Genomic DNA, 27,259 nt, shown 5'->3' with positions numbered 1-27,259 from the left:
CAAAGCTTCTGCCTCAAATCCTGTATTAGTCATTCCAAACAGATCACTAAGAGACAGATTCCAGCATTCTTGTTTTGTGTTTACACGAGATGTTAATCATCTTTAAAAATTCTAGATCCTATTAAAATGCTAAAGGAAAGGAGAGCTCTCTTTTCCTTTTCATCAGCGATTTCTCCATAGAAGTGACCAGGACTTAACACTTTCCCCCCGAGTTGGTTTCAGAAACCAACTCGGGGGAAACTCTGAACTTCATACTTATTAGTGATTGAGACAACTCAACAATAATTTCCAGACAACAGACACCTAGGGTAGTCTTCAACTCAACCGTTAAACCCTATGAAATTAAATCTGTGAGAGCAAGCACAACACAAGATGGCAGTAGGAGGGGGTGAAAATAAGTAAATTATTCAAAAGAACTGAGCTGACTTAGCAAGGCTTATTCTGCCACTGTTTTATTTCCCTCCGTGTGAAAAATAAGTCATGATCCTGACCACTTCCTTAAGGTCAATGTTCTTGCCTCCATGCTCATCTAGCAACTGTTGGATAGCAGGCAGGGTTAAACCATATACAGATGCTTTTGCCTTTGCTTGATGCTAAGGACAAATAATCAACTATGCAAATACCACAAGCAAGGGAAACTGTTACCTACACATGTTTAATTACCCAAGGTTTTACCAAGGTACCAAGGCACCAGCATGCTACTTGGGCTTTTGGATAATTTGAGTCAACTCTTTTCTAAACTCCCTTATTCTCTTCTTTTAAATAACCATTTTTTCATTTGCTCTACCCAAAAAAATCTTAAGCTATCAAAATAGAGGCTTAAACAGAATGGTAGGCAAAACAGGAGGGAAGGGAAAAGAGGTTGAGAAGATTCTCCAACTCACACCTATTGCTGATCACATACTTTACACATTTTCCCTGTACACATGGAATTGCATGCATTTTTCTTTAGAACATCTAAAAGCTGAAATTAACCGCTTGCCCACTAATTAAGATTCCGAATTTTTCTGAATCAATAGGAGAAATAACATAGACTAGAGTGTACTTCCGTTCTACCAACTCTCATCCCAATTCCTCTCTCCTTCCTTCCCCTCTGCTCCCACTATAGTTAAGATCACTTGTTTAATAGACCGTTCTATGACTCAAAAGAAATTTTTGGTCAGGAAATTCTGGCCCATGTGGGATTTTTTTTTCTTGAAATTAAGTGAATTTAACTTGATTGAGAGAAAGCTTTTTGGAAATAATTATAAAAGTAAGAACTTAGCAATGTCAAACTAGAAATGCTGAGGTTAAAATAGCCAGCAATAGCACCTTTCTATTAATAACTCTGTGTGTGTGTGTTATTTATGGAAGAGTTCTTTCTGTTTCTGCCAAGTGGCCATGTTTCCTCAGTGACATTTCTTTACAAGGCTCTGCAAGCATCTCTCCATTGCTTGGTGAGAAAGTTCTCTCAAGAGCTGTGCTTTCATGATGGAAATTTCTGAATTCTCATCTAATTCACAATCTAAATATTTCAGGTATTCAAAGGTAATTGTGAAACATAAAGGTGTATTCCAACTTGGAAAGAAATATGTTAAATTTTTAAAGTTCTGAATTTAAAAGTTAACTTACCCTTTAAGAAAGTTCAGATGAAAAGTTTCTGCCACCGAAGTGGTTAGTCACTGAGAGTATGTTCTTGGACAGCCTTTGGAGAAAACAACAGAAGACCTTCACCTTGGTTCACATTACACCTAATAATTGTAAATGACGCATGGCTAAGTCATATATGTGTAGTAGTGTAGGTGCACCAGGGTACTCAACTCTGAGAAGGCTTGCCAACCAGTACATCCAGATTGGCTTCTCATATAGTTCATGTCCAATGAGAGTCATAGGAAAAGTCTCAGCATCAGTAGGAACTCTTCTGTCTGACCATCAGTGAAGTATAGTTATAAAAATTTAGCATTAAGAGGAAGAACAAAACACCTAATTTTAGATTTTAGAAAGTAATGGAGATGCTGAGTAGCTATTTAGGATGTAAGATTCATTGAAAGGACCAAATGACCAAAATACTAACTTTAACTGATAGATGAAATATGCTTCATCCATACAATGGAATCTAGAGTCATCAATTAAAAAAACACTAATAAGGGATAGCATTTCCAATGTCACAGAAAGGGGGAAAAATTCACGGACAAGGACATCATTACATAGATGTGTTTGAATGAGGAAAAGCAAATTGCAGAATAGAGTGATCTCAATCCCTTATATGTGTGATGTTTTATTGTTTACATTCATGAGAATGTAAAATTATCTAAACAATCTATATTTCTGGAAGAAAAATTCTCAGAGTTAATGACCATATGTTATTACTGTCATTTTTATATGAAGTATAAAACACCATGAACATACCAGATAGAGATAAAGGGCTTCCAGGTGAGTTGCTGCAGCCAGTGACTTGGTGTAGCTTCAAGAAGTGGGCTGTCCTGGGGCTTGAACTGAGACATCCCAAGTTTGCTTAGCAAGGCAATCGTACTGACACTAGGCTGTCGCAAATGACTTTAAGTTCTAAGGGAGTCTTCATAATGTTATCCTGGGATTTTTATTCATATCAAATGTGGAGAATTTCAAATTATGAGTAAGTGTAAACTCTTCATTCCATCCTAGAATTTAGTGGATTTTCAGCACATGTGAGTTTAGAAGTGTTTTTGCTATAGATCGAAGGTGTGCTAGCTCTTCTTCTGTTTTGGGCTTTACTCTTCAGTGGACCAATGAATAATAGAACTATGATGATAAGATAATCATGATGATGGAAACGATAAAAAAAATCTGAGATGTTGGTCATTACTGATGCCTCTGAAGATAACAGCAAACATATACCTGCACAGGTAATCCATTCACCGTGTCCATTCAGATTATCCACGTGTGCTACAGCACCATGGCTGTTTTTGCGAATTGTCGGGAGTTATAAGGATGACTATATATAGTTACTTAGGTTGACGCCACCTTCTTCTGTCTCTCTGTTTGTTCCTAGAATGCAGACTCAACAGTACCTGCAGCAGCGTCGGAAATTTGCAGCTGCCTTCCTGGCATTTATCTTCATTTTAGCAGCTGTGGATACTGCTGAAGCAGGAAAGAAAGAGAAACCAGGTAAGCAATATGGTTATGAACACAAAACTCTTCACTGATTAACATCCATCTAATCCTTCCCTCCTTCCCTCCCTCCCTCCTTTTCTTTCTTCCTTTCTTCCCCACTTCCTTCCTTCCAAGTATTTAGAGGAACCTAAGTGACATCCCCTCTGATTCCGCCCCCGACTCTAAGTCCTAAAGTATAGGTGGTGATCATTAACTATTGACTGAAATAATAATGATCATATTAACAGCTACAACATACAGAAAATTGACCAGGAATCAAGTGTTTTACTTATGTTGACACTCTTCCTCAGAAAGAGTCCTGCAAGCAAGTTTTGTTTTATCTCATATTTACAAAGGAGGAAACTGAAGCTTAGGGAGGATAAAGCACCTTTTCTGTGTCGCTCGCAATGTCATAAGGAGGCTGTGGAGCTGAGAGTCTATTACATCTGTGGTCCACCACATTTAATTTATGCTATTCCACCTATAAGACAGAGAAAGGAACGTTGACATGCATTGAAATGGCTAATCTGACAACTGTTACTTCTCAAAGAATATTTTATCATTTTTTAGGTTTAACTGACTTTGATCATCTTCTCTTTTTCAGAAATGTTTGCTTCTCAAAGGAGATGTCAGCAAATCACTTAGCACAATCCCTGGCACATAGTAAGGGTTAAATGAATATTAGTTCTAGCTCCTTAGGTTTCTTTCTCCATTCTCTTGGTCATTGGTTGATTCAACCATTCAGCTAACACCTATCGAGTTCCTACTCTTTACTGGACACTGAAGATAGAGGTTAAAAGCACAACCATGCAATTATGGAGCTCAGGAATTAACTTGGTTATATCTAGCAGTTAAAGAGTTTTCTGGACGTTGATTGTTTTTCCTTCCGCCCTTTCAGAAAAGAAAGTGAAGAAGTCTGACTGTGGAGAATGGCAGTGGAGTGTGTGCGTGCCCACCAGTGGGGACTGTGGGCTGGGCACCCGGGAGGGCACCCGGACCGGAGCTGAGTGCAAACAAACCATGAAGACCCAGAGATGTAAGATCCCCTGCAACTGGAAAAAGCAATTTGGAGGTAAATCCCACCCCTTCTGTCCTAGTGATTTAGTTGTCCACCCTGAGATGATTCTGTCATTCTTCCATCAAGCATCTTTTTGAGGTTGACTCTATTTATTATTTTAACAAGTTTATTTTATCAGATGCAAAATAACCAAGCATCTTGCCTAACCCCAGGTCCCTCATTTTCAATTCTACCAGAATTTGGGGCCAGACAGTTTTTTGTCCTGGAGGGAGGGCTGTCCTGTGCATTGTAGGATAATTAACTGCATCTCTGAATTCTACCCACTAGTTTCTTGTGGCACTCCCCACCTCACCAACTGCACCAACTGAAAATATCTCCAGATATTGCTGCATGTTTCCTTTCGGTGGGCGTGTCAGAATAGTCCCTGACTGAGGCCACTACCTTACCAAAAGGGACAGAAAATATGCCCTTGATCCCTCCTAGCAGTGTTCTCTTTCCTTCTTCTATTTTTAGATTCCTTTGATCTTCCCTTCCTCTTTTCTTACTTATTCTCCTCCTCCTCCAGATCTCTTTCTGTTACTTCCAGGCCCTCTCTCTCTATTTTTTCCCTCCCCACTCTCCATACTGTTTCATAGATTTACTTACCAGATCCAGCAGGGCTACTATGAGCCACTTTTCACAGATTTTCTCTCACTGACTATTGCCAGTTTCATGCTGACCTCATCTCCTTATTTGAGAAGGAATCTTTCACACTTCCAACTTTAAACCCACCACTGAACACCCAAATTGCCTGTTTTTTCACATTCTAGATTCTTTGTCTTTCTCAGCCATAGTGGGACACAATGCCCCAAATATTCTCACTGGTTTACAGAAATGTGCTTTGGCCTATTGATCAATGGAGAAGGATAATGAATATACGTACTATATCTTTTTCATTCTCTACAACCTTTGGGGTTATAACTCTTTATGAATGGAGGTAAATTCTATAAAGGCATGGTGAAATTCAGATACATTTGATCTTAAATTCTATATGGGTACCCTAAAGAATTACACGCAAAATGTCCTAAAAAGTGTGTCTTAAAGGTCTTATACCTAGAATATATAAAGAGCTCTCAAAACTAACAATCCAATTAGAAAGTGGGCAAAAGACATGAACAAACATTTTACTGAAAAGGATATATAGGTGGCAAATAAACACCTGAAAAGATGTTCACCATCTTTTCTCCATTAGGAAAATACAAATGAAAACCAAGAGACATCACTATATACTACACACCTATCAGAATGGCTACAATTAGAAATAACATCAGTTGCTAGCGAGGATGCAGAGAAACTAGATCACTCATACATTGGTGATGGGAAGACAGAATAGTAGAGCCACACTGGCAAAGAGTATGGCAGTTTTTCACAAAACTGAACTTGTGTTTACCATACAATGCAGTGGTTTCACTCTTAGGCATTTATCCTAGAGAAATGGAAATTTATGTTCTTATAAAAACCTCTACATGAACGTATATAGCAGCTTTAGCGGTTACCAAAAGTTGAGAATGACCCAGATAATCTTTCAACTGGTGAATGGTTAGACAAACTGGGGTACATCCATACCATGGAGGATTCCTCGACAATGAAAGGAACAGACTATTGATTAATACAACTTGGACGGACCTTCAGGAAGTTTTGCTGAGCAAAACAAGCCAGTCTCAAAAGATTACATACTATATGATTCCGTTTATATAACGTTCGTAAAATGACACAATTACAGAGGTGGAGAACAGATTAGTAATTGCCAAGGGTTAAGGAGGTAGGAAAGGAAGAAGAAAGTTAAGTTCTGACTGTAAAAGGATAACCCGAGGGACCCTTGTGTTAGAAGTTGTTTGAATACTAATGGTGGGGGTACTCACTCTTACCTACACATGTGATAAAGTCACAGAGGATTAAATGTGCACACGTACATATACACAAATGAGTGCAGGTGAAACTGGGGAAAACTAAATAACATCTATGGACTGTGTCCACGTCAATTTCCTGGTGGCGCTATTGGACTATAGCTATGCAGGATATCACCACTGAGGGAAACTGGGTGCAGGGTATATGGGATCCCTCTGTATTATTTCTTGCATGTGAACCTACAATTACCTCACTACAAAAAGTTAACAAAAGTGTCTATTTTCATGGCACTCCAAGAGGAACTCACAGATTTCTGTTTGGTCCTACCCTGCCTCTAGCGGAGTGCAAATACCAGTTCCAGGCCTGGGGAGAATGTGATCTGAATACGGCCTTGAAGACCAGAACTGGAAGCCTGAAGCGAGCCCTCCACAACGCTGACTGTCAGAAGACAGTCACCATCTCCAAGCCCTGTGGCAAACTGACTAAGCCCAAACCTCAAGGTAGGTTCCTGCCTTTGAACCATAATTTTTTTTTTTTTTTTTAAAGAAGATGTTGGGGGTAGGACTTTATTAATTAATTATTTTTGCTGTGTTGGATCTTCGTTTCTGTGCGAGGGCTTTCTCTAGTTGTGGCAAGCAGGGGCCACTCTTCATCGCGGTGCGCGGGCCTCACTATCGCGGCCTCTCTTGTTGCGGAGCACAGGCTCCAGACGCGCAGGCTCAGTAGTTGTAGCTCATGGGCCTAGCCGCTCCGTGGCATGTGGGATCTTCCCGGACCGGGGCACAAACCCGTGTCTCCTGCACTGGCAGGTGGATTCCTAACTACTGCGCCACCAGGGAAGCCCCTGAACCATAATTTTAATCTGAGTGGATTGACGGACTCAGGCAGGATCTTCAGATGTGCAAACTCAAATTTTACAGAAGGAAATCTTGGGTGAATTACCTTTAGAAAGGGACTGAGAAAGGCTCATATATTGAGCATCGTGCATGTACTTTTCAGTAGGCAATTGATGAATTCAAATTGAAGTCCTCTGCACAGATGGGGGGATAGGAACAGTCTCCTCGCACAAATAAACAACTTAGCAAAACAGGCCGATTAAGACAGCTGCATGGTGACTATATATTTCAAGCCCTAAATCAGGACTACATCCTGACAAGTATGGACAAACTTAGAAAGATCAAGAGGCTGAAAATGAAACATCAAGCCCTCCTAGATCATCAACATACATAGTTTTCCTGAAATCAGTTAAATTATTTTATACTTTTTCCTTTTTCTACCACATAACTTGATAGGCGCTGTATTTCTAATATTTTTTTCAGAGCCTTCATATTTGTTTAGTTAGATTAGCTTACCATCTACATTTATCATGGAATTTCAGAATTACGTAGAGCTATCTTTCTATCCATTCCCAGAAAGTCAGACTCTGCTCTCATGCTGGAGAAAGTAAACCAAACCAGTTATCACGGCCATGGTTTCATACAAATAGAATCCCAGCTGACGGAAGACAAAGAGGTGTTAAACTCTTTTATTTCATTGTTGTATGGGCTGAGTTATTTCCCCCAAAATTCAAGTGTTGAAGTCCTAACCCACAGCACCTCAGAATGTGACTGTATGTGGAGACAGAGCCTTTAAAGAGGAGATTAGAGTTAAATGAAGTCATACGGGTGGGCCTATTCCAATATGACTGGCATATAAGAAGAGGAGATTAGGACACACAAGGAAGACCATGTGAAGACACAGGGAGAAGACAGCCATCTACAAGCCAGTGAGCAAGGCCTCAGAAGAAATCAGCCCTGCTGACATCTCGATTTTGGACTTCTAGCCTCCAGAACTGTGAGAAAATCAATTTCTATTATTTAAGCCACGTACTCTTTGGTTCGGTGTATGGCAGCCCTAGCAAATGAGTACAGTGGGCCTCAGTGAACTCTGCATTAAAATATCTCCTTGGCCTTTGCTCATTTTTGATTCTAAAATGGACCTGAAAATTCATATGGGCTAGATTAATTATAAGGAGAAACTCAGAAAAATGAAGATGAAATCCATAATAAATGAATATAAGAATATCCCCAGAAACTGGGGAGGATTGGCTGACTTGCCACTGATGGTCAGGAAGGACCCCTTTCACAGGCCTCACTCTTTTAGCCTCTGATGAGGCGGTCCATAGAAATGGTTACCTCCAACTTCAGGATGGCTAGAAGCAGGGTGGACCTGCAGGTGAATGTCTAGGATTCAGGCTGCTCTTTCCAGAGCATGGAAGCCTCTGCTGATTGTAGTGCATATTTGGAAGGCACGACGTGGGGCTAGGGTCAGTGCACTGAGTTCGTGTGCCAGCTGTACAAATGTCACTCATCTGGAGACAACTCTACAGATCTAATGGAAATCAGTGGCCTTATCTATTCAGTGAGATAGTCCCCAAAGTGGAAGAACTAACAGATACAGTTTTCAAAGTAATTGATTTTTAACCTAGTCAGAGAACCAACATCTTCAGCATAAATATAGAGTGGGAAAAGAAAAGGGATTGAAGACGTCTCTATGTTCCAGTCCAGTGGTTCTCAACCTGGGCTGCACACACAATTTTCTATGGGAACTTATAAAAGTCCTAGTACCCAAGTATAACCCAGACCAACTAAATCAGCATCAGTCATTTTGAAAATTAAAATGTTCTTTAGGAGATTTCAGTGTCAACTAAAATTGAGACTTACTGCTCTAGTGTGAAATTCATAGACACACACACACACACACACACACACACACACACACACACACAAGCACACATGCCATCCTTGTTCTCTCCTGCGGTGAGAGAAACTGCAGCTTAATGGATGGGGAGGAAAAAAATGGGATCGTGATTAAGTAGGTGGTGGCTGATGGTGGGGCTGGGTGAAAATGGAGAACGTTGAAAAGCTTGGAATATATCGGACAAAATGGGAACGTGATTAAAAAAGACTCCTCAGGATATTTGATAAATACATTAAGTGGGGCTCCTTTTTAATTGGACTGGTGAATAGTTCACCGTTTTACATTTCCCATTTAGTGATATGTAATGAAGGTTAAAAGTCTGATTCAGGCTTGAAAAATAGTGGTAAAAATATTCCAAGTGTGTAGACAGTCTGTAATTTTTTATGTCAAAAATTAAGGTAGATAATTAATTGAAAATGGAATTACCCTGAGGTCTGTATTTCACAACATTACCAGTTATGCATTTTGTAGGTCATTAAAATGTAATCTTCTTTTTGTGCATAACATACCTTTGTTAAAACTAACCTTTTCCCTCTCAACAGTGGAGGGTTCTACGAATCCTGTTTTGGCACCAGGAACTCTGAACAAAGAATAATCTTATCCTACGATTTGAGCTAGGGAGACATGTCAGATAGAAGATTTTCTTAATGGGATTCACTCACACTTTCCCTGACATATGTTTCCTGGTTTAAGTAAAATGTAACAGGTGGCATGTGTGGGTTTCATATATATTTATACCATTTTTCTCAAATAATCATGAATGGATATTACAGCTTTCCCTGTGTGAACTTCTGCACTTAAGATAGCTCCTTTATTTCTGATCAATGGAAAAACAAGTAATAAGATGGAATCTCTATTATGATTGGTATTGTTCTGGTTCTAATCTCACGCCTTGCTTTAAGTGTTTTACATATATTATCTCATAAAAATTCCATATTTCCTTGCAAGTAAATAGTGGTATGAAGGAAACTGAGGAACCCTGGTTAATTTATTCAATATTTGCCCAGGGTTACGTCTCTAATAAATGACAGAGTCCACATTTGGTTGACTCTAAATTCACGTTCTCTTTTATACCCTGCAGATTTCTCACTTAATCTCATATGAGTATAAGGTAACCTCCATGAGTTTATTTTCCTTTGAAATAGGAGAAGGTGAGGTTTGTAAAGCCCAATACTGATGTGCAGGATGACGCCCAAATGGAAGAAGACAATTTCTAGGACATTATTTCTAAAACTGTTATGAAAGACATCTCCCAGAGCATAAGTTTCAGGAGGATGGGGACCTGGTCTATTTTGTTCTCCACTGTATCCCTTTTGCTTAGAACATGGAGCAGCGCATAGTTAAGTGCTGAATAAATATTTGTAAAATAAATAAATGCTAAAAGAGGAGAAAACGGTTTTGTACACTAGATCCACCAAAGACTGGTGGAAGCTGTAGTAAAGAAGTCATTTAAGCAAATTTTTCTCAAAGTTATACAATAATAAATTAGTTTCTTCCTTTATTCAGGAAAGAATAAGTCATCAATGCTCTCTCCTATTTTAGCTCAGGACATGAAAAAGACAGAGGGAGGTAGGGAACCCGCTAATTTGACTCGGGCACTGTCATAGGCACTCCTCATCATTTAATTTATTTTATTTTATTATTTCTTTTATTGGGATATAGTTGTTTTACAATGTTGTGTTAGTTTCTACTGTACAGCGAAGTGGAGTTCTCTGTGCTATACAGTGGGTTCTCATTAGGGATCATTTTATACGTCTTAGTGCATATATGTCAATCCCAATCTCCCAATTCATCCCACCCCCCCTTCACCCCTTTGTGTCCATACGTTTGTTCTCTACATCTGTGTCTCTATTTCCTCCTTGCAAACCAGTTCATCTGTACCATTTTTCTAGATTCCACATATATGCGTTAATATACGATATTTGTTTTTCTCTTTCTGACTTACTTCACTCTGAAGGCCAATCTCGAGGTCCATCCACGTCTCTACAAATGACCCAATTTCTTTCCTTTTTACCTCATCAGTTAATTTAACTTGAAGCTTAATTTAAGCTTCAAAGCAACACTATGTAGTGTATTTTATTTATCCTACTTTATATATAAGAAAACACAGGCTCAGAGAGGTTAAGCAACTTGCCCGAGGTTTCACAGCTTGTAAGTGTTGAAACCAGGGTTCAAATTCAAAGTCAGACTGACTCAGAAGACCCACTGCCTTTTCAATCGCACCGTGCTGCCACTAGGTTTTACAAACTCATGAAACTCTGGTAGTATTAGATAAATCTCAATTCCTAGACTCATTACATGGTAGAGCATCTGCGGACCTTGCCTGTGATTGATGGGACCCTCATGCAACAAATGAGGACAAAAAAAATCAGTGATTCATCCAAGTCTCCCTATTGTTGAGTAGCAGAATCAGTTCCAGGCTTTGCGCTCTTTTGACATCATTATTCTGCCTTTTTAAACCCAGTCACCGACCTTATAGCTAGCATGTACCTTTTTTTCGCCACACATCATTATCCTTCTCATGAAACACATCATCAGGTTCTGGGATTTTTTTGTCTGTTTTTTTTTTTGTTTTATAAAACTCTTTCGCTCAGTTACTGGCCTCTTGTTTTGGGAAATGGTAGTGGATCAATATGCAAACTGCATGATTTTCAGTGTGAAAAACATGCTCTTTAAATTTTAGAATGGAATAGAAAGATGTTGGTAAGGCTGTGACAACCCAGCATGAAATTGAGGAAAGATGGGAAAACATCCCCCTTGGGGGATAATCGTTGTGACTTGATTATTAACAAGGCTAAAAGATTAAAAGACTTGCTTGGGGAGAGGAGAGAACTGACGCATGGACACAGGGGGAGAGGGGGAGGGTGGGATGAATTGGGAGATTAGTTTTGACATAAATACACTACCATGTGTAAAACAGATAGCTAGTGGGAACCTGCAGTATAGCACAGGGAGCCCAGCTCAGTACTCTGTGATGACCTATATGGACGGGATGGTAGGGGGGGAATGGGAGGGAGGTCCAAGAGGGAGGGGAGATATGTATACATATAGCTGATTCATTTCATCGTATAGCAGAAACTAACACAACATTGTAAAACAATTATACTCCAATTAAAATAAAATAAAGTACTGGGAAACAGAAAAGACATGCTTGGGGAGAGGAGGCGCTTAATATCTAGAATTGCCATCTAAACTTTGGGAAATTACTAAATTACTAAATATCTCACTTGCTTTGGTTAAAAATTGTCTTAAAATTCATTACACTCCATTCTAACAGCATTACCTTTTGAGGTGAAGAAGTGGTCCTTCCTATGGCTGTGTCAATATTGTACAAACTCTATTCTCTAGCCTTGGTCCACACTTTCAGTGATACCAGATATCAGGTTGGAAATCCTTATCTAAAGGTTCTCTTGTGTTGGAATCCCACTTAATCTGAAGAGAGGTTTTAGTCATTCACTTCTATATTATATACACAGAAGAAGGGAGACTACTGATATTCTAATGTAGACATAAGAATTGAAAGATGCAAAATTGGAATGTGGCTTTCCTGGGGATGGGGACAGATTGCTCTGGGGAAGGTCATTGATTGACTGAAAGGTTACAACTGGAATTTGCTTAATTGCTGCCAGAATCCGGCAGGGAGAAATTGGTGAGCAATTGTGTGGGCTCTTGAGATTTTAATTTCTTAGGAAAAGAGATTGAGAGCATTAATTAAAATTTTTCATTAAGAAAATCCCGTATCTGTCAGAGTTTTTAGCCGCAGCAAGATCTTTTCTAACTAATGAAGCAGAAAGGGGCTGACTGAAGAGTATTATATCGCTCGCAGAATCTCTACAAGGGCCAGAGGATTTGACTTGGATCCATCAATATTGCAGAGAAGGCAAAAGACTCAAGAGAAGTGTCTAATCACACCATACGTGACTGACATAGCAGAGACCCTCTCGCTGAAATTACCCACTGCTCAGCACATATAATACTAAGAATTGGGCACTGGAAACTTCACCTTCCCTGTACCCCTAAAACCAGACACGCCCACCTCTTTTCTTGCCAAAATGTCCAATATCCCCAAATTTGGCCTTATTTTCTACTTGTTCACTTCTCCCTCTAAGACTCATTTAAGAGTGCCTGCATGGTAGAAAGTAGGTCACATATAAAATTCTGTTGTAAGAGCGTCTGGGAAATGTCTATAACTTTCCAAACTCTGCCTGTAAGTATGAGAAGAGAAGCTGAAAGGGATTTGAATTGCTCTTTAGTAAGTGATCCTTCAGGGAGTATGTGTTGGAGTATATCATCAGACCTACCCCTCTCTCCTGTGGGGCTAGAAGAGGCATTGATGACATTTCTTGGAGAGAAAGCTGCCCGGAGTAATCATATTGGACCAGGTGAGTACCCAGCTGTAGAGAGAGTTAGGTCTTTCCTTCTTGGAACCACCAGCCATTCTTTGTTGAGTCATTTCAGTCTTTTCAGTTTGAAAATAATGCACAGGAATAACTGAGCTGTGGCCAGTCTGGGCTGACAGTGCTATATCAAAGAGCAGAGCAGAGAACCCTTCGGAGGGCAAATAACTGTTCTCCAAGCCACAAGTGTTTCTCAGTGGTCCCCCTGGAGGATGGACTCACTGTAGAATTAGAAGATGGCCGAGCTGAATGGGACTCAGGCTGGGCCCTTCTGTGGGGAAGCTGTGGTCCTCCAGGCAGTGCTGTCTGTGGGAGCAGGTGCAGCCCAGGGGAGCGGGCTGCTGGCAGCGATCACCAGAGTGCAGAGTCAAAGATGAGGCCCAGGTGGGGGCTTGTGCGGAAGGCACCTAGGTGAACTGAGATTTTCCTACAGGTGCCACAAGTGATATAGGCTAATGATCATCTTGGATCGTTCTAGAACCTTGAGCTATCATTGACCTGGAAATTATTAGTTGCTTTATAAACAAGATACATAACTACTGTGGAGTATTGTGAAACTCCTTTTGATACTGACAGGCCAGCTGGGCATATATCTGCTTCCAAGTTTGCCTGACAGAAGGGTATTCACAAATGGTTTCTGGGGTGGGCAGAGGGAGAAGCACGTGGATGGACGTCTGTGCACAGGTGGTCCAGGCAACAGTGTTAATCCCTCTTTCTGTCCTGTCCACCAATTCATGCTCTGCTGGTACCAAGTCCTTGTTAAACTCCCCTGCTCTCGATAACCCTAATTCCTTTCAGTTCTTCCCAGCTATTTCTAGAAGTTTTGCCATGTCGCCGCTCTCTCTTTTCGGATGATTTCCTAGCCCTCTCAGGTTTGGCAATTCATCTTTGAAGATCAAAAGGACAGCAACCATTTAAGTGTGAGATTCCGCTGTGTGCAGGACACAGCGTTTAGCAACCGATCATTAAATGGGAAAGGGGGTCAGTAAAGTGATATTCCCAGCATTCTCAATTCTCTCCCGCTAAGTAGATTCTTTTGTTAGTTCTTTTAAAGATAAAAGATGCTCCCCAACATTTCTTTCTATTTTCTGGGCTCTGACATCCCTTGGGAATGAGCATGCAGCCCTCTGTGGATGAGCTTTGCTGGGCTGAGAGACTTTTAACTGTGTTGAGAGAGGCGAATGCACAGAATCCCACTGTAGGCCAGCCTGGAACGCGCTCCCTCCCCTCTAAGACCCCTGACGGGGTTGACGGCTGCTGCCCTTGCGTTTGACCAGAAAGAGGCAGCCTGGGGCATCTTATGGGGATTTTGTTCTTTTTGATCAGAGGGAAACACTCTTATTCGGTTTGGCCTCAAGGTTTTCCTTTCTTTTTTATTCTGCTTGCGGAAATCTTTGAATGTCTGTTTTATTTCCCATCCATGATACTGTTCTTGAAGTGAGAAAATCTAATTCTGCAACTTTCTTATTAGAATATCTGTTTTGTCTTCTGTAAACTAAAGTCTTCCATGAATATCTCATAGCACTATTGTAAAGATGAAGTAACTTATGTAGAAATGCCTGATAAATGTGCAGTGTTTTTCAGACTGTTTCCTTCCTTCCAAATGGATTTCTTGAGGTGGGCGTTTCCCTCAGCACCTTTTCAGGCAAAAGAATTATGGTGACTACAATGCTGGCAATTATGGTTAATATTTCATGGGCGCCTAGTAGGCTTTGATTATAGCTGGGCACATTGCTCATACATTGTGTCATTGAATATTCACAAAAACTCTGTGAAATAGTTACTATGATCATCCCCAATTTTATGTATAAGGAAACTATGGCTTAGAGAAGTGAGATGCCTAGCGTAAGGTGATACAGCTAATAGGCAGAGGAGCCAGGACTTAAATACAAGGCAGCCTGACTCTAGATCTCCTGCATTATGTACAGCTCCTACCCCTGTATCTATTCAACATGGGCATCTCAGTTTCTTATCTAAGAAAGGTAATGAATTTCAGACCCACTTATTCTTCCTAAAATCCCTCTTTTATCCTCACTTCCACCAGCAACAGAATCAGATCCTGGCTCGTTAGCAGGACGTGATCATCCAGTTGGGTTCCTGCTGGATCCTTGTTCCTGGCATTGCCCGTATACTCTGCCTCAGACACATCAATCTCCCAGCGATGGCCGAACGGGCCATGAACTCTTATATGGCCATTTCTCTGCACCTATGGTTGCAGAAACCTGGAACTTGTTCTCCTTCTTCTATACTTCATACATTTCATTCTGTAAAACCCAGCTCGTTCATTGAGCAAGTATTTATGGAGTGGGTTCTATAGGCTAGAGTTAGCACCAGGGATAAATCAGTGACCTATATGGACCTATAGTGCAATAGGAAAATCAGGAGGATAAATCCCAATGTACTGCTCAGAGTACAAAGGCTATGAAAGAGAGCAGCATGCTGTCCTTTGGCATTGTTTCCAATTTATTCATTTATTTATAAAATCTATTAAGAGCCTACAGTGGTAAAGGTTGTATGTTAGGTGCTACTGATATTAAACAAGTTTCCTTCCCTCTTACTGCTATGTTCTGGTGGTGGTGGTGGGTAGATAACAGTGACCAAAATAAATAACTAGTAATTAAAATTAGAACTACATATTAGAGTAAGTGGTCTTAAAATCTAAAGAGCCAACTGTCAGAGTGACCAAAGGGAAGGGGGCTAAGTTAGATAGAGTAACTGGGGAAAGCCCCTTTGAGAGGTAACTTTTGAACTTGGACTTGAAGACATAGAGCAGCTAGCCTTACTAATGTTCTAAATGAAACAAGGGGAAGTTCAAAGTCCTGAGGCCAAAAAGAGCTTGTTTTGTTCAAGGATTAGAAAAGAGATCAATATGAGAACTTGCCAGACTTCCCTTCCCGAGCCTTGAGTCGCTGCCTTTTCTCCGAGGACTGGCTCCTCTGATAAGGCTTTCATCCCTGCCTCTGCCGTGAGTGCATGTCTGCCTTGCCCTACCCTGAACCTCTTGAGGTCAGGAGCCACAGCCCATTCCCCTTTGCAAGTTACCACATCTCACGTCCCTAGTCCCTGAGAGGAGCTCAACATATAGTACCGACTTGATGAATGAATGATGTGTCCAACTAAACTGTCCTGGTCTGGCTCGCTAGAGCACATCATTCATTCATTGGCTGCCAAAAAATGCATAGAGAAATCACAGTTAAAGCACAGTTAAAGCACAGTTAATCACAGTTAAATCACAGTTAAATCACCTGGAAGAAGAGTCACCTGGGTGTTTTACTCCCATCCTTATTAAAAAATTTTTGTTTCTAATGGCTGGGACAGACGTGAGGACCAGGAACTATAAATGTTTGTAGAGTTTACTTCATGCTGTGTGTCTGCTTCCATCTCCCTTGGCAAATTCCATGCTCAGAGGCTCATTAGCTGTGCACACACAAAACAGCTATGTAATAATTAGCATCAAGGAAGGCTGCGTAACAGAACAATGTTTGCACTAATTAGATACTGGGTTGAGAGACCTTCTTTTTATTTCCCCCTGAAGCTTCTGCATTCCTCCTTTCTAACTTTTGCTTTGTGTTTTAGGTTTTAGCTATTATCATCAGCATTTCTTGAGCATCACAAAAGTAGTTGCTATTTATTGAGTATTTACAACGTGACAGGCACTATACTAAGCCCTTAGCATGCATTGTCTCACTTGGTCCCCACCAAAACCCCAAGGAGTTTGGTTCGCATTTTACAAAGGAGGACACTAAGGTTGCAACTTGCACAAGGTCACTAGCCAGTGAGGGGTCAGGCTTGAACTTGAAGTCAGGACTGTGTCCAGAGTTCTTTTCTATTATACCAGTTCTTCCTAAACTGAGTGCTTCCTATGGGATCTCTTTGGGTATTGTAAAATAAATGAATAGTTTTGGTTTCTGTTTTAACGATAATTCTAAAACATCGGTATAAGCGTGTTTGGGGTCATTTACGATTGAGTCATGTCAGATAATTTTTGACTCAAGCTTGTCTTTGTGTAATGATTGGATGGGAGCAAATGATAACTTTTAGTGCTGCAATTCTCAAGCTGGGGTCCTCTAAAGGGGCTGAGTTCCTCCAGAGTAAGACACAGCAGTGCAATGCACCCTGTTACACTCAGTGGCCTCCAAGGCTTGACCCAGGGCTGGATTCAGGGCTACCTTCTCTCCACTGTGAGATTCGTAGAGATGCTGGTGCTTCCCCAGGATCCATGGCGCCGGTGTCCTGGTGACAAGTGCTGCTAGCAGAGACAACTCTGCATGCTCTCCGTGACTCCAGCCAGCTCGGTCCTGATGCAAAGCCTTCAGGAACCTACAGGGAAATCAAAGCGGGCTGGCTGTTGCTCAGAGCACAGACAGGGAAGAGAAAAGAAGACTTTTTCAGGAGGAAAGAACAGTATCTGTAGAGAGCTCATCAGAAATCCAGAGAGCAGGAAGCAGGTAAACATTTTTCTGGTGTCCTCCTTCTGGGTCACACAGGGGGCAAGGCCCAGAGCTCTTTGCCGCAGGCTCACGCATTCACAGCACTCGCTTTCGCAAGGCAAAAATAATTGCAGGAATTATTTTCATTCCACAGAAAACAGGACAACTTTATTTTCAGGTCTTTGCCCAGATGCACAAGAGTAATAAATTAAGCTGCTGTGAAGGCTGCTGTCTAAAAAAATGTAGAGAAGTCGACAGGAATCTCCTCAGATCTAACCGCTGCTGCTGCTGTAGACAGGGCGTTGGATGGATGGGGGTGGAAGGAATCAAGTAATGGGGAAACGTAGCTCACCTGCTGGAAATCTGCAGGCCAAGGGTGGAGACGGGTGAGTGGATTAATGCAGAGAGCATTGTGAAACCATTAATGAGCATCAAGTCCTAGATTGTGCAGTGCCAAAGTCACATATTCAAATGATGTTATTTAAAATGTGGGGAACCGATTTTTTTAAAACGTAAGAATAAACACGTATATTTTGCATCCCTACAGCTAATGAGGGTGATCCGAAGGATATACAAAAATGAAAAGTAGTGTGAAGTCTCGTTCACTGCTGTAACAAAGTACCGTAAACAACAGAAATTAATTTTTTCACAGTTCTGGAGGCTAGAAGTCTGAGATCAAGGTTTCAGGAGGGTTGGTTCCATCTCAACGCCATGAGGGAAGGGTCTATTCCAGGCCTCTTTTCTTGGTTCATAGATGGCTGTCCTCTCCCTGTGCCTTCACATCGTTTTCCCTCTGTGCATATCTGTGTCCAAATTTCCTTAGGGCCCACTCCAATGACCTCATTTTAACTGAATTACCTCTGTAAAGACCCTTGTCTCCAAATATGTTCACACTCTGAGGTATCGGGGTTAGGAATTTAACATGAATTTTTGAGGGGGACATAATTCAGCCCATAATGACTGATTCATATATATATAATATATATATATTATATATATAAATATATAATATATATAAAACAACTGATTCTTATATATATATATATATATATACACACCCCAAAAAATTTCATTTGAGAGTGAATAAAAAATGATTTATTGAGCTGTACTTACCGAGCTTTTAAATATTCTAGAGTTCAAGCATTTCCCCTTTTTCATAAATCATAATTTGAGTTTCCAGTAACACCAGTTATATAATATTAAACATCAGATATGGTAATAGAAAAATAACGATGTGCTAAGTGGGAATTACGCATTGTTTATAATGATACATTTCATTTCTGACTTGGGCTACAATATAAATTTTAATATTTGTCTAATAAGGTAAATTTTCTACCTATGCCTTCATTATTGCAGAAACAAGCTTTTAAACATTTAAATATCATATTAGAAATAAGCGGTCTTCTTTTCTGCTTTTGATGTAGAAGAAGGCAGTTAATCTGTGTGTGGGGAAGTCACTGTCAAGAAGTGTAAGGTGTTGAGAGTGGCCTAGGACTGAAGAAGGGGCAGATGCTTTGCTGAACAGAAGAAACCTACACATTCAGTCCCCCATCTAAGGCTGTGTGTGTGTGTGTGTGTGTGTGTGTGTGTGTGTGTGTGAGAGAGAGAGAGAGAGAGAGAGAGAGAGAGAGAGAGAGAGAGGGAGGGAGAGAGAGAGACACGTGGATTTAATTATATCACTCTATTCTAGCTTCTAGAGTTCTGCAAAGTAGCTGGGAGGCGTGGGACGGAGTTAGGGCCAGCAGTATCACCAAGCATGACAGCACATACATACCCCGAGTCTCTAACACAGGTATCAGATTTGCATGCTATTGTACCCGCAAATATACGGGCATAATCGTAACCTACACTCTCCAAGCTACCTATGTAAAATCACATTGTTTGAAGAGTTTCACTTGTTTTAGCTATATTTGCCTCTCTTCAATGTTATTAAGCACTTAAAAAACCTTTTTTTTGGCCAAAGCTGAAAAAGACAAAATTTAGCAGCCGAAAGCGAATGCAAACACACACACACACATGCGTGTGCGCATACATACACACACACACACAGAGCTTTTTGTTTTCCTTCTGTAACTATCTACAAGTGAGAAAGCCCTGGATTAAAGGATGTACAGATGAAGCAACTGTGATTCCTTTCTTCACTGATCTTCTCTCTTGTGAATTCAGAGGAAAAATCCACAAAAATTTTCAGTTGTTTTTACATTTTCAAACACATGAATAGGTGTAGCTGATACATAAGGACAATGTGAATGTGCTGAGCTAGAAAGAGGGGTTTGACTTGGTGACTGTCTACCTGGTACACACATGCACATAGGTCAGATCAGGGAGTAACCCCATCACACTCATGTCTCCTGTATAAAGGAAGCACATCCTAGAGATGATTCCTTCCTAGATGGGTTGGAGAAGCCAATAGTTATCTCAACGTTTTCCTTCAAAGAAAAGGAAACGGAGAGACAAGAGGGAAAGAGGCTGAAAAGAGGAGTCTCTGGGTGAAGGGAGAAGGGCTTCATCTACTGATCCAGCGAGAGTTGCTTTGGAAAATAACTGACATGCTTAGGGACTTTTACTAAGCTTGCTTTGGGTGGTTGACGGAATAATTTCCTCACCTCCACGAAATCTTCCGTTAGGTCCACATTAACTCACTGCTGCTCTCATGGCTGAACTTGCTGTTTGGAGGCTGTGCAGTTAAGTGCCGAGTCACCTCTCCAAGTAAATGGGGGCAGAACAGAGGTTCCTCAGAGAGTCCAGACATATTTTGTTTGTGTCTAGACACAGATGTATACTATTTTTTATGCACATCTACTTGATGTCAGAAAGCAAACATGTGTAGAAGGGCAGATAATTGGGAGGGAGTTGTAGGTATTGTTATGAAGTAGAACTGATGAGCAAAAAGGAAGGTGGGCAGTGAGGGAAGGAACGGCTGTCAGCACGTGGGCAGCACTGAGTAGCAGCCACATGCAGGTGGATATGTATGTATAGAGGTAGGTATGTATTCCATACATAATCCTAGAAGTAAATGCATCGGGTCCCTAAAAGAGGAAATGAAGCGAGTGACATTACAAAATAAGAAATCGAAGAGGAAACAACAAATCATGACACAGATGTTGGACCGAACCATATCTGAGAATAATATCTTAAGAACAAAAATTTAACAGATTATGCTTTTGATTTTTAAATATATAGAAATTTCTTCCTGTATCGTGCCACTTAGTATTGGGAAGTTTAATGAATGGTGCCGTGCCGGGAAGCCAAGCCAACTAGTGCCTGGATCCCTGGTGGATCACTGAGCTGTACATTTACAATTCAGCAAGCCTTGTTATCAGTTCTGAGACACAGCTGGCATGGCGCAAGGAATTAGATATTTCCAGGTGACTAGGCAGCTAATTCTTAAATACAGGTGAATTCCTTTAAATAGGTTCATGAAGCATTAAAAGGGTGTTGGTGGTCTCCAGATTTTGGACTGACTTACATTGCGATGTTACTGTTTGTCAGTAATCTGATCCTTTTCCTTCACTCAGTTTTCATGATTTATTGGATGAGTTGCCGCAGGTCAGCTCTAGGGCTTTCCACGGCGCGCTTCCCGCTGTCCCTGTCTGCTGCTAATCTTGACCTCTGAATCTTCAGTGCCCGTTTCTGAGTGTTCATAGCTTCCTCATATAGGAATTCTACCTCTTAGAAGGTACAGATCTCTTTTTTCCTAGTCTAATCAATAGTTCCTCCCATCGATTTAATGACCCAAAGCCATTTTATTTGAATCAGTGGCAAAGAGAGGTTGACTCAGTTAAAATTCAAGCGCCCCTCAAATCTTTTCATCTCTTAATTTTCTTTTTATGTTTTCTGTCTACCCCATAGGTCATGTGAAAGAAAGAAATCAAACCAAGACATTCTCCTCAGAAAATGAGATTAGCTTATCCCAGAATTTTCAACTCTTCTGCTTCATAGAATAACATTTCCTCTCAAGGTGTTCAAAAAAATCTTTAAACTGATGTCTTTCAATGCTCACTCACAACCTTATTTCTTCCATATTTCCCTAATATTGGATATGGGAGTGGGTGTTTACTTGTACCATCCACATGGCAATCCTATTTCTAAAAGGGCCTGTGAATAGATGGAAAAGAGACGATGCGTCCTGTTTGATTATTTGCCTTTTGAGAACGAGTTTGCTGTGATCGACTCATATAGGTTGCTGATAAAAATTTAAACTGGTACTTCCTTTCAAGAAAGAAATATGCCAGTATATACCTAGAGCTTTAAAAACATTCTGTCCTTTGATCAAGTAGATCCTCTTCTAATAATTTATACTAAGGCAGAATTTTAACATACAATGATTTGTCTGTAAAAGCACACATTGCACCATTATTCATAATAACAGAAAGTGGGGACACGCCAACTGAGCAGCAAAAGAAGAAAGGTTACAAAAAATAAGGGTGGGCATGTCATAAAGGAATACTACTTGGTCATGTTTCAAAGTATATGCAGTGGCATGAAAACGAATACAGTAGAACTTTTAGTATAATATACTTTATCAACTGTCAGTATGTTCCTAGTTTAAACTATATATTACATATAGTTATAGAAAGGAAACATAAATAGAACCTGTTGCTAAAAGTGTTATCTCTATATTGTGAAAACATGGGTAATTTCTCTACCATATGTTTCTTTATTTTCTATATAAGCTGGTATTACTTTTTTTTTTTTTATTGCGGTACGCGGGCCTCTCACTGCTGTGGCCTCTCCCATTGCGGAGCACAAGTTCCGGACGCGCAGGCTCAGCGGCCATGGCGCACAGGCCCAGCCACTCCGCGGCATGTGGGATCTTCCCGGACCGGGGCACGAACCCGTGTCCCCTGTATCAGCAGGCAGACTCTCAACCACTGCGCCGCCAGGGAAGCCCTAAGTTCTTTGTTGATCATAGATTCCATGATACTATTTAAAAACCCTCATGCAGACAGGATAAAGCTTGAGAGGATGTTCACAAGTTTTGAGACCACAGAGACAAGCAGTGACAAAGCTCATTTTGTTTGTCAGTAAAATGTACGTAAAAGTCACAATGTGAGAAATCAAATTGACCTTATGCAAATACAAACTTCCTTCTTTCCACTACCTTTTACTGGGACTCCTCATTTTTCTATTTATATTGAACCCAGAGTGGACTTAAGGTGTGTAGTGTGTCAAAGGAATGCCATGATGACTTGTCAGTTGCATCAAAAAAATAGATTGATTGATATTGTGCAGATTATATGGCAATTGGTTGATTTCTTGGCATTTAGCAAGTTGTTAATTGATGAATATAAAATAAATGTCAGGCTCAGGTAACAGAGAAAGGATATGCTCTTGCCTTTACCAAGGAGAACTGAGGAGAGATTCCCATTCCCAAAGTGTTCCCTGAAATGAACCACCTACATTAGTCAGATCAAATAGTGTTCAATATTCAGAATAACTTTAAGTGTTATGAAATAAAATTTTACAAACACCTGATTGGTATGGGATCCATTTACTTACATATGAAATAGGGACATGCTAGCCAAAATATGCAAATTACTGCCCCAAACATCCACTCTACTGGAGAGCTAGAGGATTATAAATTACTGAGGCTTCCCCAGTAAGGGATCTGGAGAAAATCAGACAAGGGAAATCAAAGTTATATTTCAGTTGTCATCTTAGATTATTCCCTGAGGATGCCATTTTAATATACAGCTGTTACTTCAAATGTCAACCAAAGAGTGGGAATTATTAAATGTTCAGACATTATTTGTCCAGAAATTGAAGAGAAAACCTTCTTTGACCTTAGAGGTATCTTTAAACTTGGAGGTTCTGGTCATCTCACCTTTAATAGGTTAAAAAAAGGGAGACTTTTATGATGACAAGTAAAAATAGAAAGAATAAAAAATTGTTACTTCAGTATGGAGAGGGGAAAATTTGAGGATACACGTGAACAAAATAAATGCTTGTGAGCAGCAATTTAGCAAAGTTTTAGCAACTCCTGACCTAATTGTGTATGTTGCACCCTTGAAGCTTGAGTAAATGAAGTTTAGGACAGTTACTTTGTACAGAAATACTACTTCATCTAATATATGATGGACTTTGGAACTTATCTGAAGAGCTGGTAAGAATGGAAAAAGCTCAAGCTCTATTTAAGTATAAGCTGGGTTTTGTACACCATTTGCGGTTGGTGTCATGTCCCCTCTCATCATAAGCCTTATGACCCTCTTGGACGCATGCCCTATGATCTGATGAACAAAGCCCTAATCCCTACTGGCCATTGTTTGCATCCTGATATTCCTCTGCTGCTTAGCACATTCAATAACCTGCTCAGTGCACATGTTTCAGTGATGACAAAGAGTATTAATCTTACAGAGAAATTACCTCCTGTTCTTAGTCTATTATCACACTAATGATGACTGCTTACCTTTATTTGCACATGTCATTGTGCCATGTTCTGTTCTCAGTGGATTTTACACAACTCATTGAATTTGGATATGAACCCTACGAAGTGGTACTATTCATATGCCCGTTCACAAGTGAGGAACCTGAGACACAGATACACAAATTAACTTTCTCAGAGTCTTATAGTAACTAGTGATGGAGCCAGAATTTAAACTCCAGCAGTCTGGCTCCAGCCCCAAATCCATACATTTCTGCCACTATTGTGGACCAAACGGAGGAAGTATTTTAGCAACATTTAGCAATATCCTTTCGCTCGCTAGCCTGGTGATGCTGACCATTCTTATCTTTGGAGCCAAAGCTGACATGTCCTATTCTATACTGTATTCTCCTGTGCTTAGGAAAAGGGAGATGGCAGATGACTGAATGGAAAATGATAAAGTCTTTTGATTTAAATCCTCATAGTTTTACTCGCCTGGTTTAGTCCAGGTTGGTACATTCCACTTGCTTCATCCAAGGCTAGGAGTCTCTGTAGTGTCAAAGCTCCATGTTTGGTAGGTTCAAAGGTGGTCCTTCGTATATGAATAGCTGGCTAAATGTATAAACAGAGGGCAAATCAGGAGTGGAAGCACTTTGAAAATGTTTGTCAGTAAAGAATGCTTATCAACTCTCCATGGAAAGGGAATGTGGGAAGTGAGGGGCTAAGAAATCATTTGTAGCTCTCCATTGAGCAGTGACCTGGCTTATTCTCTCAGAGATGCTGGCTGTGTTTGTATTTTCTAAGTAGGAACCCCAGACAGTATGTTCTTTATCAAATGGGGGCAACCAGTAAGATAACAGGCATTTATATGTGTTCACACAGGGAGGTAAGCTGTATTACTCCTGCCTATGCTCATAGGCATTCTCCTGGCAAAAGCACAAAAGCAGACACACACACACACGTACTTTTTCTATGTATCTAATCATTTCATTCCTGGCCATTTATAAGACAAGTGGCTCCCTCCCTCATAGCTTACTAATGCAATGCTTTTTCTTCTCTTTCTTTTATTTTTAATCACAGCAGAATCTAAGAAGAAGAAAAAGGAAGGCAAGAAACAGGAGAAGATGCTGGACTAAAAGATGCCACCTTCCGTGGACCGTGAAAAGGACATCAGCAAACAGGATCAGTTAACTATTGCATTTATATCTACCGTAGGCTTTTTATTCAAAAATTATCTATAGCTTAAGTACACAATAGGCAGAAACAAAAAGAAAAGAAAAATTTTGTAGTAGCTTTTTTTAAAATGTATACCATAGTACAACTAGGGGCTTATAATAAAGGACTGTAATCCTGTCTAGAAAGTTGACTTATAGTACATGATAAGTGATAGAAAACTGAGGTAAGTTTTTTGAAGTTATGTGATATTTTACATTTAAAATCTTTTTTTACATTTTTTTTTTCTTTTGGCAACAATTTAAATGTTATGACCATGTAAACTACTTCTCTTGTTAGGTAATTTTTTCACCTAGACTTTTTTTTCCCAATTGAGAAAAGTGTCTACTAAACAAAGCAGCAATAAAATATGATCATCCTATCTGAGGAAAATATCTTTTTTTCTGCCAATGGATTTTAAAAAAATTTTAGTCAGCAAAATGAGGGGAGCGGGATCAGAGCATGTCCTAGTTCAATGTTGACTTGTTTAAAAAGAAAAGCATTAAAACATGAAATTATTTTGCTTTGGCAGAAATATTTGTTTTCTTGATGAAATTATTTTTCCATCTGAGGAAAAAAAAAAGACTAGGAAAATAAATCAAGGTGATGCTGAAAAAAAGATGCTTTTGTGTGCAATAATTTGATATTGTAACCCTTCTCCCTTTGTCACCTACACTCACCCATCCGACCTGTTAGCAGTGAGAATTGATCATACAAGCTAATTAAATCACTCTTGGGCACAAATGTTATATAGATGTAGCTGTAGATGTAGCTCTGTAACTGTATATACATTCTTTCTATCAGTATATAGTAGGTTAGACTGGTGCTACTGAATGAAACAAAAGTTCCAAAGTAGTCTAGTGTTTGGAAGAACAGAAAAATGCTCTTCTTCTATTGAATAAGTTTGGGCTTGCAGAGTCCAAATCAGTAACACCAGGCAAAATGGTAGCCTGTACTTGGTTTCTATAAGCCAATAATTCTTACTGTATTATCTACTATGTAAGTGCCACGGACTGTCTGTACAACTAACTCCCTTATCTGCTGAGCTCTGAACACAGTTTTTAAGTAAATATTATAAGTCTATGTTTCCATTATTCAGAGAAATAACCTCTCAGAAGTCAGCTGGGATTAGCCTCAAAGTATTTCTCTTGAAAAAGTTGCCTCTAATTTTAAAGCGATAAGACTCAATGAACAAACACTTATCTACCAAGATAACTGTAAGTCCACTTTCAGAAATGATGGTTTCAATACCTTGGGCTAACCATAAAATAATTACAAACTGGTCTAATGATGCAGCCGAAGTGTCTTCAAAGCTGTAGTATTTTTGCCATCTGGTCAAAGACTCCATGCTTGAGCTAGGCATGTTGGAAGGGTCCATATCTCCCCACTAAGTCAAAGCCAACTGCCAGTGGGGAGCAGAAAAAGGGATGGGCTTCTGGGCACATACATGGAACAGTTTATAGACTGGTGCTTAATAAAAGCAGAGTACCTTGTAAAGTGCAAATGCAGTTCTTTTACAAGTGAACCTTAATAGGAGAAAAGTACTCATGGGGATGGATGGAGGAGGTGAAAGGAAGGCATTACCTTGACTGGGATTTTTTTGACAGCAAAGCCCTATAAGGATAGGGATGGTGGGAAAGCCTACAGCATATTTTGTTAGCCTCTCACCTAATATTGCTCCTCCATCATCATTCAGCCAAAACAGCAGCGCATGAATCAGTAATGAGCTGAGGTGAACTAGAACAAAACCTCCCAAAGGAAAAAATGGTGCTGTAAATAACCGTGGCATTCCCCCTTTTTTCAGGACATGGCAGGAAGCCAGGGGTTCTCTGCTGTGTGGAGGATGATCCCTAACACATCACATAATAACTCCCTGATTCTCTGTGAAAGCAAGGCTTGGAATGCTAATCTCCACTGCATAGGGTATGAAATTAAACTTAAATTCTCAAGAATTATTCTACCCCAGCCCCAGCTTTAAACATCTTGCTAAATCTCACTGAAGTCTTGAAAACATAAATACAAAGGATAGACTCCAAAAATCACTGACTCTCACAAATAGGAAAAAAAAGACCATCTTCAGTATTTCATAGAGTGTTCCACC

At 40.1% G+C, this 27,259-nt stretch overlaps 1 protein-coding gene across 2 annotated transcripts in view; it reads left to right on the top strand.

Moving 5' to 3' along the window:
- PTN (pleiotrophin) overlaps nt 1-25,738 on the top strand; it is a 96,590-nt gene extending 70,852 nt beyond the window's left edge. The window contains exons 2-5 of one of the 2 annotated variants that reach the window (XM_082846812.1): nt 3,011-3,126; nt 4,010-4,183; nt 6,355-6,516; nt 25,030-25,738. In XM_082846812.1, the coding sequence (XP_082702938.1) occupies nt 3,012-3,126; nt 4,010-4,183; nt 6,355-6,516; nt 25,030-25,082 (504 nt within the window). In that variant the 5' untranslated portion in view covers nt 3,011 and the 3' untranslated portion in view covers nt 25,083-25,738. Of the gene's footprint in view, nt 1-3,010; nt 3,127-4,009; nt 4,184-6,354; nt 6,517-25,026 lie in introns of both variants that reach the window. The other variant, XM_082846811.1, reaches the window with a different exon arrangement.
- The last annotated feature ends 1,521 nt before the right edge of the window (nt 25,739-27,259 follow it).

Source organism: Leucopleurus acutus (genome assembly GCF_964270905.1).
Source record: "Leucopleurus acutus genome assembly, chromosome: 9".
Classification (NCBI taxonomy): Eukaryota; Metazoa; Chordata; class Mammalia; order Artiodactyla; family Delphinidae; genus Leucopleurus; species Leucopleurus acutus.
Note: the sequence above shows the minus strand (reverse complement) of the source record. Positions and strands in the feature narration are given on the sequence as shown.